Source organism: Brachyhypopomus gauderio, chromosome 3, assembly GCF_052324685.1.
Source record: "Brachyhypopomus gauderio isolate BG-103 chromosome 3, BGAUD_0.2, whole genome shotgun sequence".
In the NCBI taxonomy this organism is placed as follows: domain Eukaryota; kingdom Metazoa; phylum Chordata; class Actinopteri; order Gymnotiformes; family Hypopomidae; genus Brachyhypopomus; species Brachyhypopomus gauderio.
Window position 1 is genome coordinate 35082795 of NC_135213.1, and position 12250 is coordinate 35095044.

Genomic DNA, 12250 nt, shown 5'->3' on the forward strand with positions numbered 1-12250 from the left:
ATGTTCCTTTCATTGCTAAGCTAGGCTAAAGGTCCTGGGCTGGGCTGTGGGCTGCAGCAGGCACCTGCTCACTGTCCATTCTCTGGTTTCTACAGGAGTGTGGTGTGGGAAAGGAACAGTGAAAATGAGACCGTCTAGACTCTGCAGCCCTGTAATTACCAGAGTAAAAAGGCAATCTGTTGTCAAAGATTAAGATGTGAGTGACCTGCCCTGCATTGGTAAACATAAAAAGTGCATGTCATTTAATTACAATCATAACCTTCTAAAAAATGACTAGAAGAATCCTCCAACCTACAAGTCATAATACCAAATCAACATATTTTAAAGCTAAATGTAACCCCAGTGTGTTGTGGAAAATTATATAGGCTGAAAATGTTAAAGCTGCCTTTGTCAGTAATAAGTACTGAAACTAAAGTAATTGGATGACCATCAAACCACAGGCGTACAAGTCGCGTATTTATGACGTTTGGTTTAACCTGCGTGACCTCAAAGCAAGATGGCGGCGTCGTTTAGGGCGCTCTCTCGAAAGCCGCTTCATCAGACGGCTCAAGCTATAACCCTCCTGTCAGGAAACCCGGTGAAAAGTTCAGTTTGTCAAACGGACGTGTCGGTGTCCCGTTGCTACAATGGTGCATCGAACGAGAAAAGTACCCATTTCGGTTTCGAAACTGTGCCGGAAGGAGAGAAAGCGGAGCGCGGTGAGTTAGCCGGGTGGCTAGACTAGACGTGACTGAATCCATAAACAAGGACACGGTATTAAAGATCATATACAGATCATATACAGCTCACTAACGTTGTGTTAACCGTGAGCAAGCGGCTATTCAGTCAGCTAGCCTGAATATATACTTGAATAAGCCTGAATATAAAAGATATACTGATGTTTGCTGATGACATTGTGATCTGTAGTGAGAGTAGGGAGCAGGTGGAGGTGAGCTTGGAAAGATGGAGATATGCTTTAGAGAGCAGGGGACTGAAAGTGAGCAGGAGTAAAACAGAGCACTTGTGTGTGTGAATGAGAGGGCAGACGGTGGACAGGTTCAGTTACGAGGGTCGAGGCTACAGAGTAATGGAGGAAGTGAAAGAGAGGTAAAGAAGAGAGTGCAGGCAGGGTGGGGTGGATGGCATAAAGTGTCTGGGGTGATCTGTGATAGAAGGGTGTCGGCTAGAATGAAAGGAAAGATCTACAGGACAGTAGTGAGACCTGCTATGTTGTATGGACTGGAGACAGTGGCACTGACAAAGAGACAGGTGAGGGAGATGGAGGTGTCTGAGATGAAGATGTTGAGATTCTCATTTGGAGTGACGAGGAAGGATAGGATCAGAAATGAGTTTATTAGAGGATCAGCACATGTAGCATGTTTTGGAGATAAAGTTAGAGAAGCGAGATAGAGATGGTTTGGACATGTACAGAGGAGGGAGGAGAGGTATATTGGTAGGAGGGTCTTGAGGATGGAACTTCCAGGCATGAGGAGGAGAGGTAGACCTAAGAGGAGGTTTATGGATGCAGTGGTAGAGGATGAGAGAGTGGCTGGTGTGTCAGTGGAGGACACTCAGGACAGGGCCAGATGGAGGAGTTTGATCCACTGTGGCGACCCCTAAACGGGAATAACCGAAAGAAGAAGAAGAAAAAAGATATACTTTTTTTTGTATAGTCTTACCTACTTCTATGAGAGGCAAACTGTCATACACCTGTGTGTGTGTGTGTGTGTGTGTGTGTGTGTTTGACCTTGTATTTGTTGTTAGTCTACAAGGTGTTTGAAAGCGTCGCTCAGAAATACGACCTAATGAACGATGCCATGAGTCTGGGGATCCATCGGCTCTGGAAAGACGCGCTGCTCCGTGTAATGAACCCACAGCCTGGTCTACGCTTGCTGGACACGGCTGGGGGGACAGGTAATCGGGGGGGGCAGGTAATCCCTGCTCTGTAATGCAGTAGCTACGCTATCGAGGGACGATGTCTGGACAGGGTTTATAGTGAAAAGTAAGGCTCGTCTCCACTACACTGCTGATGTCCCCAGTGTAGCGTCTGAGGTTCATGGAAATGTACTAAGGAAGCGGTTTTTAGTTTCATATTACTCAAAAACCTACACGTTGGGATGCAAGGATCATCCAGCTTTGCAATTATTACTTGCTAACTGGTCTGGCGAAATAACTTAAGTGCATTGTTGTGGATTAAAGGTGTAATCTTCAAAATTAAAGGTTCATATTGTTGTAATTTCGTAGCTCTGTCTGTGGTCTCCTAGGTGACATCTCGTTCCGTTTCCTGGAGTACGCGCGGTCCGTGCACAAACAGCAGCTTCGCCGGAGAGCGCGGTCCAATCAGACGCCTTCGTGGCAGGACATCACCGCCAGTTACGGCTCAGAGGGAGCGTGTCCTCCACAGTCCAGGGCGGTGGTGTGTGACATCAATAAAGAGATGCTGAGAGTGGGGAAGGACCGAGCGCAGAAGGCAGGAATCACCTCAGGTGACCCCACTCACCATGTCTCGCCACTCACCATGTCTCGCCACTCACCATGTCTCGCCGCTCACCATGTCTCGCCGCTCACCATGTCTCGCCGCTCACCATGTCTCGCCGCTCACCATGTCTCGCCGCTCACCATGTCTCGCCGCTCACCATGTCTCGCCGCTCACCATGTCTCCCCACTCACCATGTCTCGCCACTCACCATGTCTCGCCACTCACCATGTGTCTCCCCACTCACCATGTCTCCCCACTCACCATGTGTCTCCCCACTCACCATGTGTCTCCCCACTCACCATGTGTCTCCCCACTCACCATGTCTCCCCACTCACCATGTCTCCCCACTCACCATGTCTCCCCACTCACCATGTCTCCCCACTCACCATGTCTCCCCACTCACCATGTCTCCCCGTTCCGTCTTAACCTGGTCTTCGAGTGTCACTGTACTAGTGGTGGGACTTTAACGCGTTGATTTCGATTAATTAATTACAGGGAAATTAACGAACTTAAAAAATTTACGCATGAGACACTTTTGCACCGTGGAATGTTTCTTCGTGCACGAGTTCCAGACATACAGATTATATGGACGCACAATAAGATCATGATGGAGATACTGAAGAGGCTATGCTGGTGGATGGGACATTTAAATATAAGAAACTTCCAGATAAATGTACGAACACAAATAGTGTTATTTACACTTTATGTAGGAAGGAGTTCGCTTATCACAGGAGCACTTCCACCCTTCGTTACCACCTCAACGCAAAACATGTTGGGGCTAACGCGCAGGTCAGTAATGATAACTTAGCTGCTAAATGTATTACTAGTACGAGCAGTGTCGCCAGTCAACACTCGACCACATGTCGGGGTTCAAATTAAGAAACAAAATGTCAAAGTCCACGTTAGACAAATTGACCAATTCACTGGCGAGATGGATTGCTGTGGACTGTAGACCGCTCTCTGTGGTCGAACATAAATGCTTACAAGAAGCGCTGCAAATTGCATCAGCTGATGCAAGTTACGAACTACCGTCCAGAAAGACAATGTCGAAGAAAATCCAGCAGCTGTATGATGAGGAATAGGAAGTAAAACAGGTTATTGTGGAGAGTGCCACAAATGTGGCTCTGACTGGGGATCACTGGACCTCTGTTAGCAACAAGAATTATCTTGGTGTGACAGCTCATATTATAGATGATGAATGGAAGATCCAGTCATTTGCTTTGAGCATGCAGAAGACCACTTCTAGGCACTACGGAGATGCATATGGCAGAGGCCTAGGAAATTAAAGAAAAAAAAACATCATCTGAATTACATCAGTTCTTATTTCAATATCCTGAGCAAAACAAAAAAAAAGTGTTAGTGCTCTGTTTTCTGCACTAAACTATTGGTCTATGTAGTAGACTGGTGGAAAAATAAACAAGATGTTGAAGTTTATGCTTATGTTCATTGATTCATTCATCATTCAAACTTAAATAATATTTCTCATGTTAAATATTGAAATGCAATTAAAATTAAAAATGCATTTTATTTAATTGTTTATTATTAAATAATTATTTATAAAATGCAAATAATTAATTAGATAAATTTTTAAAATCTCGTCCCACCCCTACACTGTACACATAAGGGGTGTGATGAACTTTCACCTCAAGCTTTCAGCACAAGCAGCAATAATTCTTTACGAGATGAACAACACCGAGGAGCTTGAACAGAGTGTTGGACCAGGGCCGAGTCTCCTTGCGTCTTTGGTGTGGCGATGTGTGGCGTGACCTGGTTGAAGCTTCAGGGTGGTCTGCTATGCTCTCCTGCAGGAGTATCCTGGGTGGTGGGAGACGCAGAGGAACTCCCGTTTGACGACGACCAGTTCGACCTTTACACCATCGCCTTCGGAATCCGCAACGTCACTCATATTGAGCAGGTGAGTCACTCACTGTTGCGCTCACGGCCCGGGCCTGTGCATCAGGGAACGGTTACCTCATACACCTGTGGAGTGTTGCTAGAAATACAGCCAGACCCTGGCTGACTGTGTGTGTTTTCAGGCTCTGCACGAAGCTTTTCGTGTTCTTAAACCAGGCGGGCGGTTTTTGTGCTTGGAGTTCAGTAAAGTATCCACTCCTCTTCTCTCCAGGTACGACCACCTACGTACCATCAGGTTCAGCAGTTGTACACCGTTCAGTACCCCCAGCATTCAGTACTTACATTAGTTTAGAGCTGTCTGCATTTGGACCTCACTGTTGGGTATCTGGAGTGTCTGTCAGCGTCTGTGTTTCTAACATTGTCTGAACTTTCAGCTGCATGTTGTAGGTTTGCCAGTATAACAGCTATGTTGACATGGTCAGGGCCACTTTTCGTTTTAATTATTTATTTTCACAGTACAGGTAAAAATGGACATCAAGAAAAAAAAAAGAATACCATCCTTTTATGTTCCCAAATCTTCATTTTTACATGTTTCTTTAAATTAAACGGGCTGTTTGTTACTGTGCCTTTAGCTAAGATACATAATGTCTTCTGATTGGTTGTCCTGTATTTGCCTCATTTAAAAAGTGCTCGGTGCAAAACTGCGGTGGGCAGAGATGTTCAGACGGGTCATGCTCTCGTGACATCAGTCATTTAAAAGCCAGCTGTTTCTCATTGTATGCTCCATACATGGACTATACAGAGTGGAAGTGTTTAGAAACCTTATGTTTACACACTTCTTTAATGTAATGGGGCCCTTTAATGTAACACGAGCCAGATCACACACAGCTTGTGCTAGCGTTACGATATTTCACTACCGTTTACATTGATAAAATGGGGAGGACATGTAGAGGCATCATTAAAGTCCCTCTATTAGTCTACTTACTGATTCTCTAGAGTGTACAGGACGACCCCCAATCCAGGAGGTGGGGTTTACCTGCAGGGTTTACATACAGGTGACCTGCTCAGTCATGACCCTGCGGTGATGTCTTGCAGGCTCTATGACGCGTACAGTTTCCAGGTGATTCCAGTTTTAGGGGAGGTGATCGCAGGAGACTGGAAATCGTACCAGTACCTTGTAGAGAGCATCCGCAGATTCCCGGATCAGGTAATCTAATGGAACGTTCCAGAACGTAGTACGTCCTGCAGCCTGTGGAGCTCCACAATCGTACACCTGGAGGGCTGATCCAAACGGGTCAGTCCAGACAGGCTGGGCACGCAGTAGCAGGACCTTGTGCTTGTGTAGTGTTTTCCCTCATGTATAACAAATTTTATTCTAAAGGTCTGTTTGTTTTACACAGGACACATTTACAGACATGATCGAGGTGGCTGGTTTCTCCCGGGTCCAGTACGTCAATCTGACTGGAGGAATTGTTGCCATACATTCAGGATTCAAGCTGTGAGCGAAAGCAATTGCCTGCACAGCGCCCTCTACTGGCTGAACCGGGTCACACGGCCCGTCAGAGAGCTCACGAGAGGATGCACCATGCAACATGTCCCTGGTGGTATCCCAGCAACCATTCAGAGCACAGGGTATACTGTTGGATGCTGTGGTCACCATGGTAACAAAGACTTTTGCCTGCCCTGAATCTCAGTTCTGTCGGTGACCTTGGGCAGCAGGATTTAAAGACTTTAATATGATTTAAGTGACATGCAAGGTGTGTGTGTGTGTGTGTGTGTGCCTGCAGGTAGCGTGGCTTCATGCATCATGATGGATGTTTTGCACTACCAATTCACGCTGCAGTTCACACCAAATAAAACACTCAAGTCTGTGCTGTTGAATAAAACCATATAATTTTCAAATCTTTGTACACTTTGTTACAAAACTGTATGGTACTAAAAATTTTAAATCGGTTTTTGGTCAGAGAATATTTAATCGTCTGGTGTGCAATTACTATTTACAAAGTTTCATATTAGTGATCTCAAAAAACATCTGTCCAAACCTTCAGACACTCTGACCATAAGACATGGCTTACAGATAAATATATTAGTCAATAAATATTCAGAGAACGTACTTCCATTTATGAAATGTGCTGCTATACAGATACAGAAATATACAGGTCTCAAGAGCTGGAGCAGGAAAACTGATGAAGAAAATAATTATCTTAAAAAATATTAATTTTTGTACATATTTTCCTTTATACAATCTTAAGTGCTACAAACAATTTAAAAAAATTAAATAGTGACTCAAGTACCCCAAAATGCTATATTTGCAGTACATAACTACGAGATTAGAGTCTTCTGTTACAGCACTGTTATAGTCGACGTATAAATAAAGCTGAATGGGTGAATTTCATTGAATCTGCAAAAGAACAGAAAGGCAGGAGGATTGTGTGTGTGTGTGTCTGTAAATCGGTATTACGGGGAAGAGAAAACCACTGTACCTCCAACACACTGACCTCCTCTGACAAACTGTTAGCTGCGTTACACTTTCTTTAAAACTTTTTTTAAAACACCAGCTACCAAATATGCAGGCGTGGGTGGAGTGTGTAAACAGATGTGGGTCGGGCGTAGCAGAATCACCTTTCCAGAACTTCCCATAATTACTTTTGGAGACTCTTCTAGAGCCAATTCAGATTTCATAAAAATAAAATCAATCCTGTCCTTGGAGACAAAGTAAGCTCCTTAAAACGGAAAACACAGGAAACATGAAAGGGTGTGCTGGTCCGATTTTGTACTAATGAGATGAGGTGTGTGTGTGTGTGTTTTGAGGGGGGTGTGTGGTAAAACTCACTTGCAAGTTCTCACATGGCCACTTTGAACCTTCAATTTGGTTTGAAGGTGTTCAGAAATGGAAGTTTTGGTTTATTTTTCTAAATTGTGAATTGTGTCGTGTGTACATTCAAATAGTTTCGTTTGCTGTAACATGAAGCCGGGTGTGTAGACCTAAAACAAAACTGAACAAAAACAACTGAACAAAACGGAGCACATTCACCGACAGCCTTTCAGTTCTGCTTCTCCACGACACAAACGTGCTGGACCTCCCTCACGTCGTCCGCTCTACAACAAGGAGTCGTCGTGGAAATACAAGACCTGTGTTGGACTGCATGATTTCATATCCGTTTGCCACAACCCTCCACTATAGGTGTGTCTGATCCGTAAGGCCACAGGAATGAGAATAAACTAGACACCACTCTTCAACCAAAGCATAAAAAAAATATCAATCTCCATTTGAAAATTCACACCCTTCTTAATGAGTACACTCAAGCTAATGAGTACACTCAGACTAATGAGTACACTCGAGACTTCTGCAACGAAGGCAAACGCTGACTGATTTGCTGGGGCACAGCTGTAGTCCAGATTTACTTCACAGACCGGATCCCTCATAAGTAGTTTTGCTGCCCCCCTGTGTTTCAGAAGTGCCACTGCACAGAGAGGAAAAAAGGGCCCTTGATTCCTCCACACTTGACCCTTGACTCCTGCACTGTGCAGAGGAGAAAAACCCTTGACTAGTGTCTGTAGAAGTCCTGTCGTCCCGCTCGACCACGAGGGACGGGAGGAGGCTCGTTTGAGGCTGGGAACTCAGGCCTAAATCACAGTCCGTGTCCTCTGGAATTATGGGTATTCGCTGGGCAAGTTCGCAGCACCCCTGACTCGAGCATCCGTCGCTGTCCGACTGCGCGTACTGTACGTTGACGGAGTAATCCTCGGCAAAACGCCCGCCCCCTCCGCACTGGACTTTCATGTCCGTGTAAAAACAACAGGGCAGCGCCTCGTAGCCGCCGTGCTCGGAAGGCGAAAGTCGTTCGGTGCTGACGCTGTAGAAGTTCAGCGGGGACGCGCCGGGAACCGTTTGGGGCTCCGCCCCCCTCTGCCAGAGCCCCGCCCCTTCCTGTCCCTTACGTTCCAAACCGGGCGGAGGAATGTCGAAGCAGCAGCCGCAGGCCGCCCCTAGCTCCCCGCCGTGCTCCGCGGAGCAGCGACTCCTTCCCGCCACGCCGCCCTCCGCTGGCCCGGCTGAGGTACTGCAGGCCACCTCCCTGGCTTCCAGCGACGAGCGTCTGCTGTCGCCGGGTTCCACGCTGCGGGGGGAGAGCCGCTCCCCGGAGCCGTATCGCCCGCCGGGGGGACCCCGCACGTGGTCAGCCGCGACCCCCGCGGACGCCGGAGCCGACAGGATGTCGTCAGCGGACGCCGCGGCCGGGAGTCGAGACGTCACCTCGCCGGCCGAACGACGACACGGACTCCGGCTGCGGTACACGTAGGGGTCGTAGTCGCTGCTGAGCGAACTGCGGAAGGTGGAGCAGCTCCCGTACACGCCCTGGTTACTGACCTCCGTGCAGTCCAGCACCGAGTCGCTGGAGGAGCAGTGACACTGACCCGAACTGCTGCTGCTGCTGTCGCTGCCGGGGCAGTCGGCAAGGTAACCGCTGCACACCGAGCGGTGGCCGTGGTAACAGCCGAGCCCCGACGCGCTTCCCGAGTCGCCCGGGCGGGACGGAGAGGCGGACGCCACGTGCAGCATGGTGGGGTACAGCAGGCCCGGCTGAAAGGCCCGGCCGTGGGCCTTGTGGGCCTGCCCGCCGGGCTGACCCTCCGCCTGCGGGAAGCTCAAACCCTGGAAGAAGTAGTGCTGGTACATGGTCTCGTACTGCGAGAAGCAGCCGGCCCGCGAGAAGTTGCGGCCGTGGAACTTGGGCCTCTTGAAGGCGTGGGGCTGCGCGTAGGCGGGGGGGCGGTGCTCCAGGCCGCACTGGTGGGCGTGGTCCAGGTGGAGGGGCGGGTAGGCGGGGATGAAGGGGGAGTGGGGCGGGTGGAGGCTCTGCTCCCCCCGTGGCTCCACCGTCAGCACCGTGATGGGGTTGCCGTGAGGATCCATGGTGGTGCGGGTGGGGTAGGCCGTCACCTGCCCGGCACGATGGACCCGCCCGGGGTAGTGCACGGGCAGAACCACCCTCTGCTGCCGGGCGTGGAGCGGGTTCCCTGGGTCCATACACACGGCACCGGCAGCTCCCTTCTTCTGCTCTGTACATGTGAAACAGAACCAGGTTCTAAAATCAAGTGTGCCGGGTCATATTTGAAGTCCTTATCAAGTATTCAGAACACACACATTAACTGCGATCCGTATTTATAAGCTAAATCATTAAACATTAAAACCATCAAATTTGGTAACCATAGCCTACTGCTAATGAACTACACTGCTAATGAGTGAGGAATTATGTATAACTTAACACGTATAATTAATCCATGTGTTAATTAAACTACATTATACAGTACAGGGTTAATTAGCTTAGCTTTTTCATTTTTAAAGGGGTTATTCATATGAAGGCCAGCATCATAGAATCACCATAATTAATTTGTAGCTTTAAGCAAAAACCTGTCAGTCATACATTCCAGCAGGGCCATCACACACACGCACACACAGACACACACGGACACAGTCCAACTTCACTCCTCCACACTGTGGTCAGGTTGTGGTCAGACTCCGCCCCCAGGGGGAGGGGCTTCCTCACCGATGATGTTGTGTCTGCAGTGGGGGCAGGTGTGGTGTTGCAGTAGCCAGGGGTCCACACACTTCTTATGGAAGCAGTGAGCACAGGGGATCACTCTCAGCTCCTGCAAACACCAAAACGAAGCACAATAAAAGTCCTGCTATGGATAAAAGAACGGCACAATAAAAGTCCTGCTATGGATAAAAGTGTTTACAATCCCACAAACGTGACACCTTAACCTGTGGCATAATTTACAGCTTTGATATGAAGTAAAACATAATTGACATGTATTATGATGATATTATAAGTAATACGTGATAGACATTAGTATTAGTTAATATGATGAAGTATAAAATACATTTACATTTAAAACTTACTGACTAAACAGAGCAGATCTAAGAGCAAGCAAAGAACCAAAACTTCACAAAGGCTTCTAAACTAGTGGCCATGCCAGTTCCACACATGGCCTCCAGGTGGCAGTGTGGTTACATGTGCTTATACACTTTCTTTTGGATGATGGACTAAAAGAAACAGGCTCTGGAATTCCGAGTCCTAGTCCTAGACTAAATTTAAGTGGGGATTCACTTAGAGATTAGTCTTAGCCCGGGACCCTGAGCGCAAACGTTTTCAGGGGAAATGTGAGATACCGAAGCGTTGAACTTTGGTGTAGAGGCAACAGGTGAAGGAACTGAATGGGCCCAATGAAGAAGGAAAACCAGAAGATCACCTCAGAAGATCACAGGAGATCACCACAGAAGATCACTTTAAACTGGCACTGGGTCAGAGTACAGTAGTAAAAGTATTCCAGTGTGAGGTAGTGCTCTAGGCCAGCGGTCCCAAACATTTTTTGCGCCACGGACCGGTTACATCAGACAAGGCCTGATGTAGGCCCGTCTTGCTGGGGCCCGGGACAAGAAAGTTTCATGTGCCCCCCGTGCACGTAATTAGAATTTCCTCTGTAGCAGACAATCCTTGAGTTAGGTCATATAGTATATAATATAGCCACACATCAAAGCTGTTTCTGACAGCTGACTGGTTTATACTCGATGCGTCGCGAGGCGAAAATGAGGTAATCGCAGTGGCACCGCCCGTGCGCGAGGGCCTCACGCGCTGTCGATTCGCAAGGTCGTGCACCTCTCGACTTTTGTAACTTCACACGCGCCGCACTTCAGCACAATGAACAGTCATGTTTGCAGGGTTCATACACCTTTATAAGGTGGAATTAAAGCACTTGTACGTCACTTTAAAGGTCCATTTCAATATTTATACATATACTTGAAATGATTCAAAATAATTTGCTTTTTATCAAATTATTAAATGGTTGTTTATTTTCAAAACGCCCAATCTTAACGTCTTCACGTTCTCTCATGTTTCGTCCTGGAATTACAAGAGGCTCGTATTTGTTAACGTAATACAAGATAACTGTTCAGTCAGACAGATATTTGTTGTGAAACGAAGTAGTTACAATTTCAAGCATTTTCAAGTACTTTAGCCTAAATTCCAGCAATTTTTAAACCTGGAACACAATGCAACTTTAAAATTCGTCAGGTAAATGTTTTTCCTTTCTTTTCTGCACTCCAGATTTCTGTTTAAACTATCCACCACTGCATTTCCCGCTGTTGGGTGGGTACCAGCCGGTTATGGTCGCTGGATCAAACCATTTTTCTGTGGGAGGCGGGGGTGTATGCACTTAATGGAAAATATGCAGATAGGTAAAAAAACATATATATTTTAGCCATTGAGCTTATTTTGAGTACAGAATTTTATAGTAATGAAAGATTTCAAGATTATTTAAAAATTATAGACTTTAAATAAAAAATAAATTGCTGTGCTCTTTGATGGGCCCCCCTGGCCCTGAGGCCCGGGACAACAGACCCGGTTGTCCCTCCATGTCGACGGGGCTGACGCGCCACGTTGGACCAGCGCATCAGCAAAAAAATATAATAATAAAAAATCTCAGACAGAGAGCTCGATCCTCCAATCGAAATCGCTCCTCAACGCTCTGCACTCAACACACTGCCACAGACCCATGTTTAAATTTAGCCTAATACAAATCAGTTAGCCTACATGATAACGTTACAAGAGAACGAACCGAAGCCGTCAAACGTGCCGTGGCTAGGTATGGCAAACAGTCCAGCTCTCAAAGTCTTAAAGTAGGGTGACTAAACGTCCGTATGTCCCGGGACATGTCCGTATTTCACGTCCTGTCCCGGATTTAAGTGAGGAAATTTTTAATTTACAGGCACTACGGCCGCACGGTGCGTAATCCCTGAGCCGCGTCAAGGCTGGAATATTTATTATGGATTATACTTTCGCGAGTGACTGTAGCGCGCAACACCGCACACCTCGCGCGAACCTGCACGAAAGGCGGAGGCGTTTAAACTCGCCGTGTCACAATCTTTGCAGT

General features: G+C 47.1%; 2 protein-coding genes across 3 annotated transcripts in view; one reads left to right on the plus strand and one right to left on the minus strand.

The window, feature by feature from the left end:
• The first annotated feature begins 466 nt into the window (after positions 1-466).
• On the plus strand, positions 467-6209 carry coq5 (coenzyme Q5, methyltransferase). The gene is made up of 7 exons (XM_076997891.1): positions 467-698; positions 1744-1893; positions 2244-2465; positions 4267-4373; positions 4495-4583; positions 5408-5519; positions 5713-6209. The coding sequence occupies exons 1-7, from the start codon at positions 497-499 to the stop codon at positions 5812-5814; spliced, it is 984 nt and encodes a 327-aa protein (XP_076854006.1). The 5' UTR covers positions 467-496; the 3' UTR covers positions 5815-6209.
• Positions 6210-6255: 46 nt separating this feature from the next.
• The window catches only part of znrf3 (zinc and ring finger 3), a 39832-nt gene continuing 33837 nt past the window's right edge, over positions 6256-12250 (minus strand). The window contains exons 7-8 of one of the 2 annotated variants that reach the window (XM_076997889.1): positions 9865-9967; positions 6256-9376 (exon numbers count right to left, since the gene is read on the minus strand). In XM_076997889.1, coding sequence (XP_076854004.1) covers positions 7719-9376; positions 9865-9967 — 1761 coding nt within the window. In that variant the 3' untranslated portion in view covers positions 6256-7718. The remainder of the gene's footprint in view (positions 9377-9864; positions 9968-12250) is intronic. The other variant, XM_076997888.1, reaches the window with a different exon arrangement.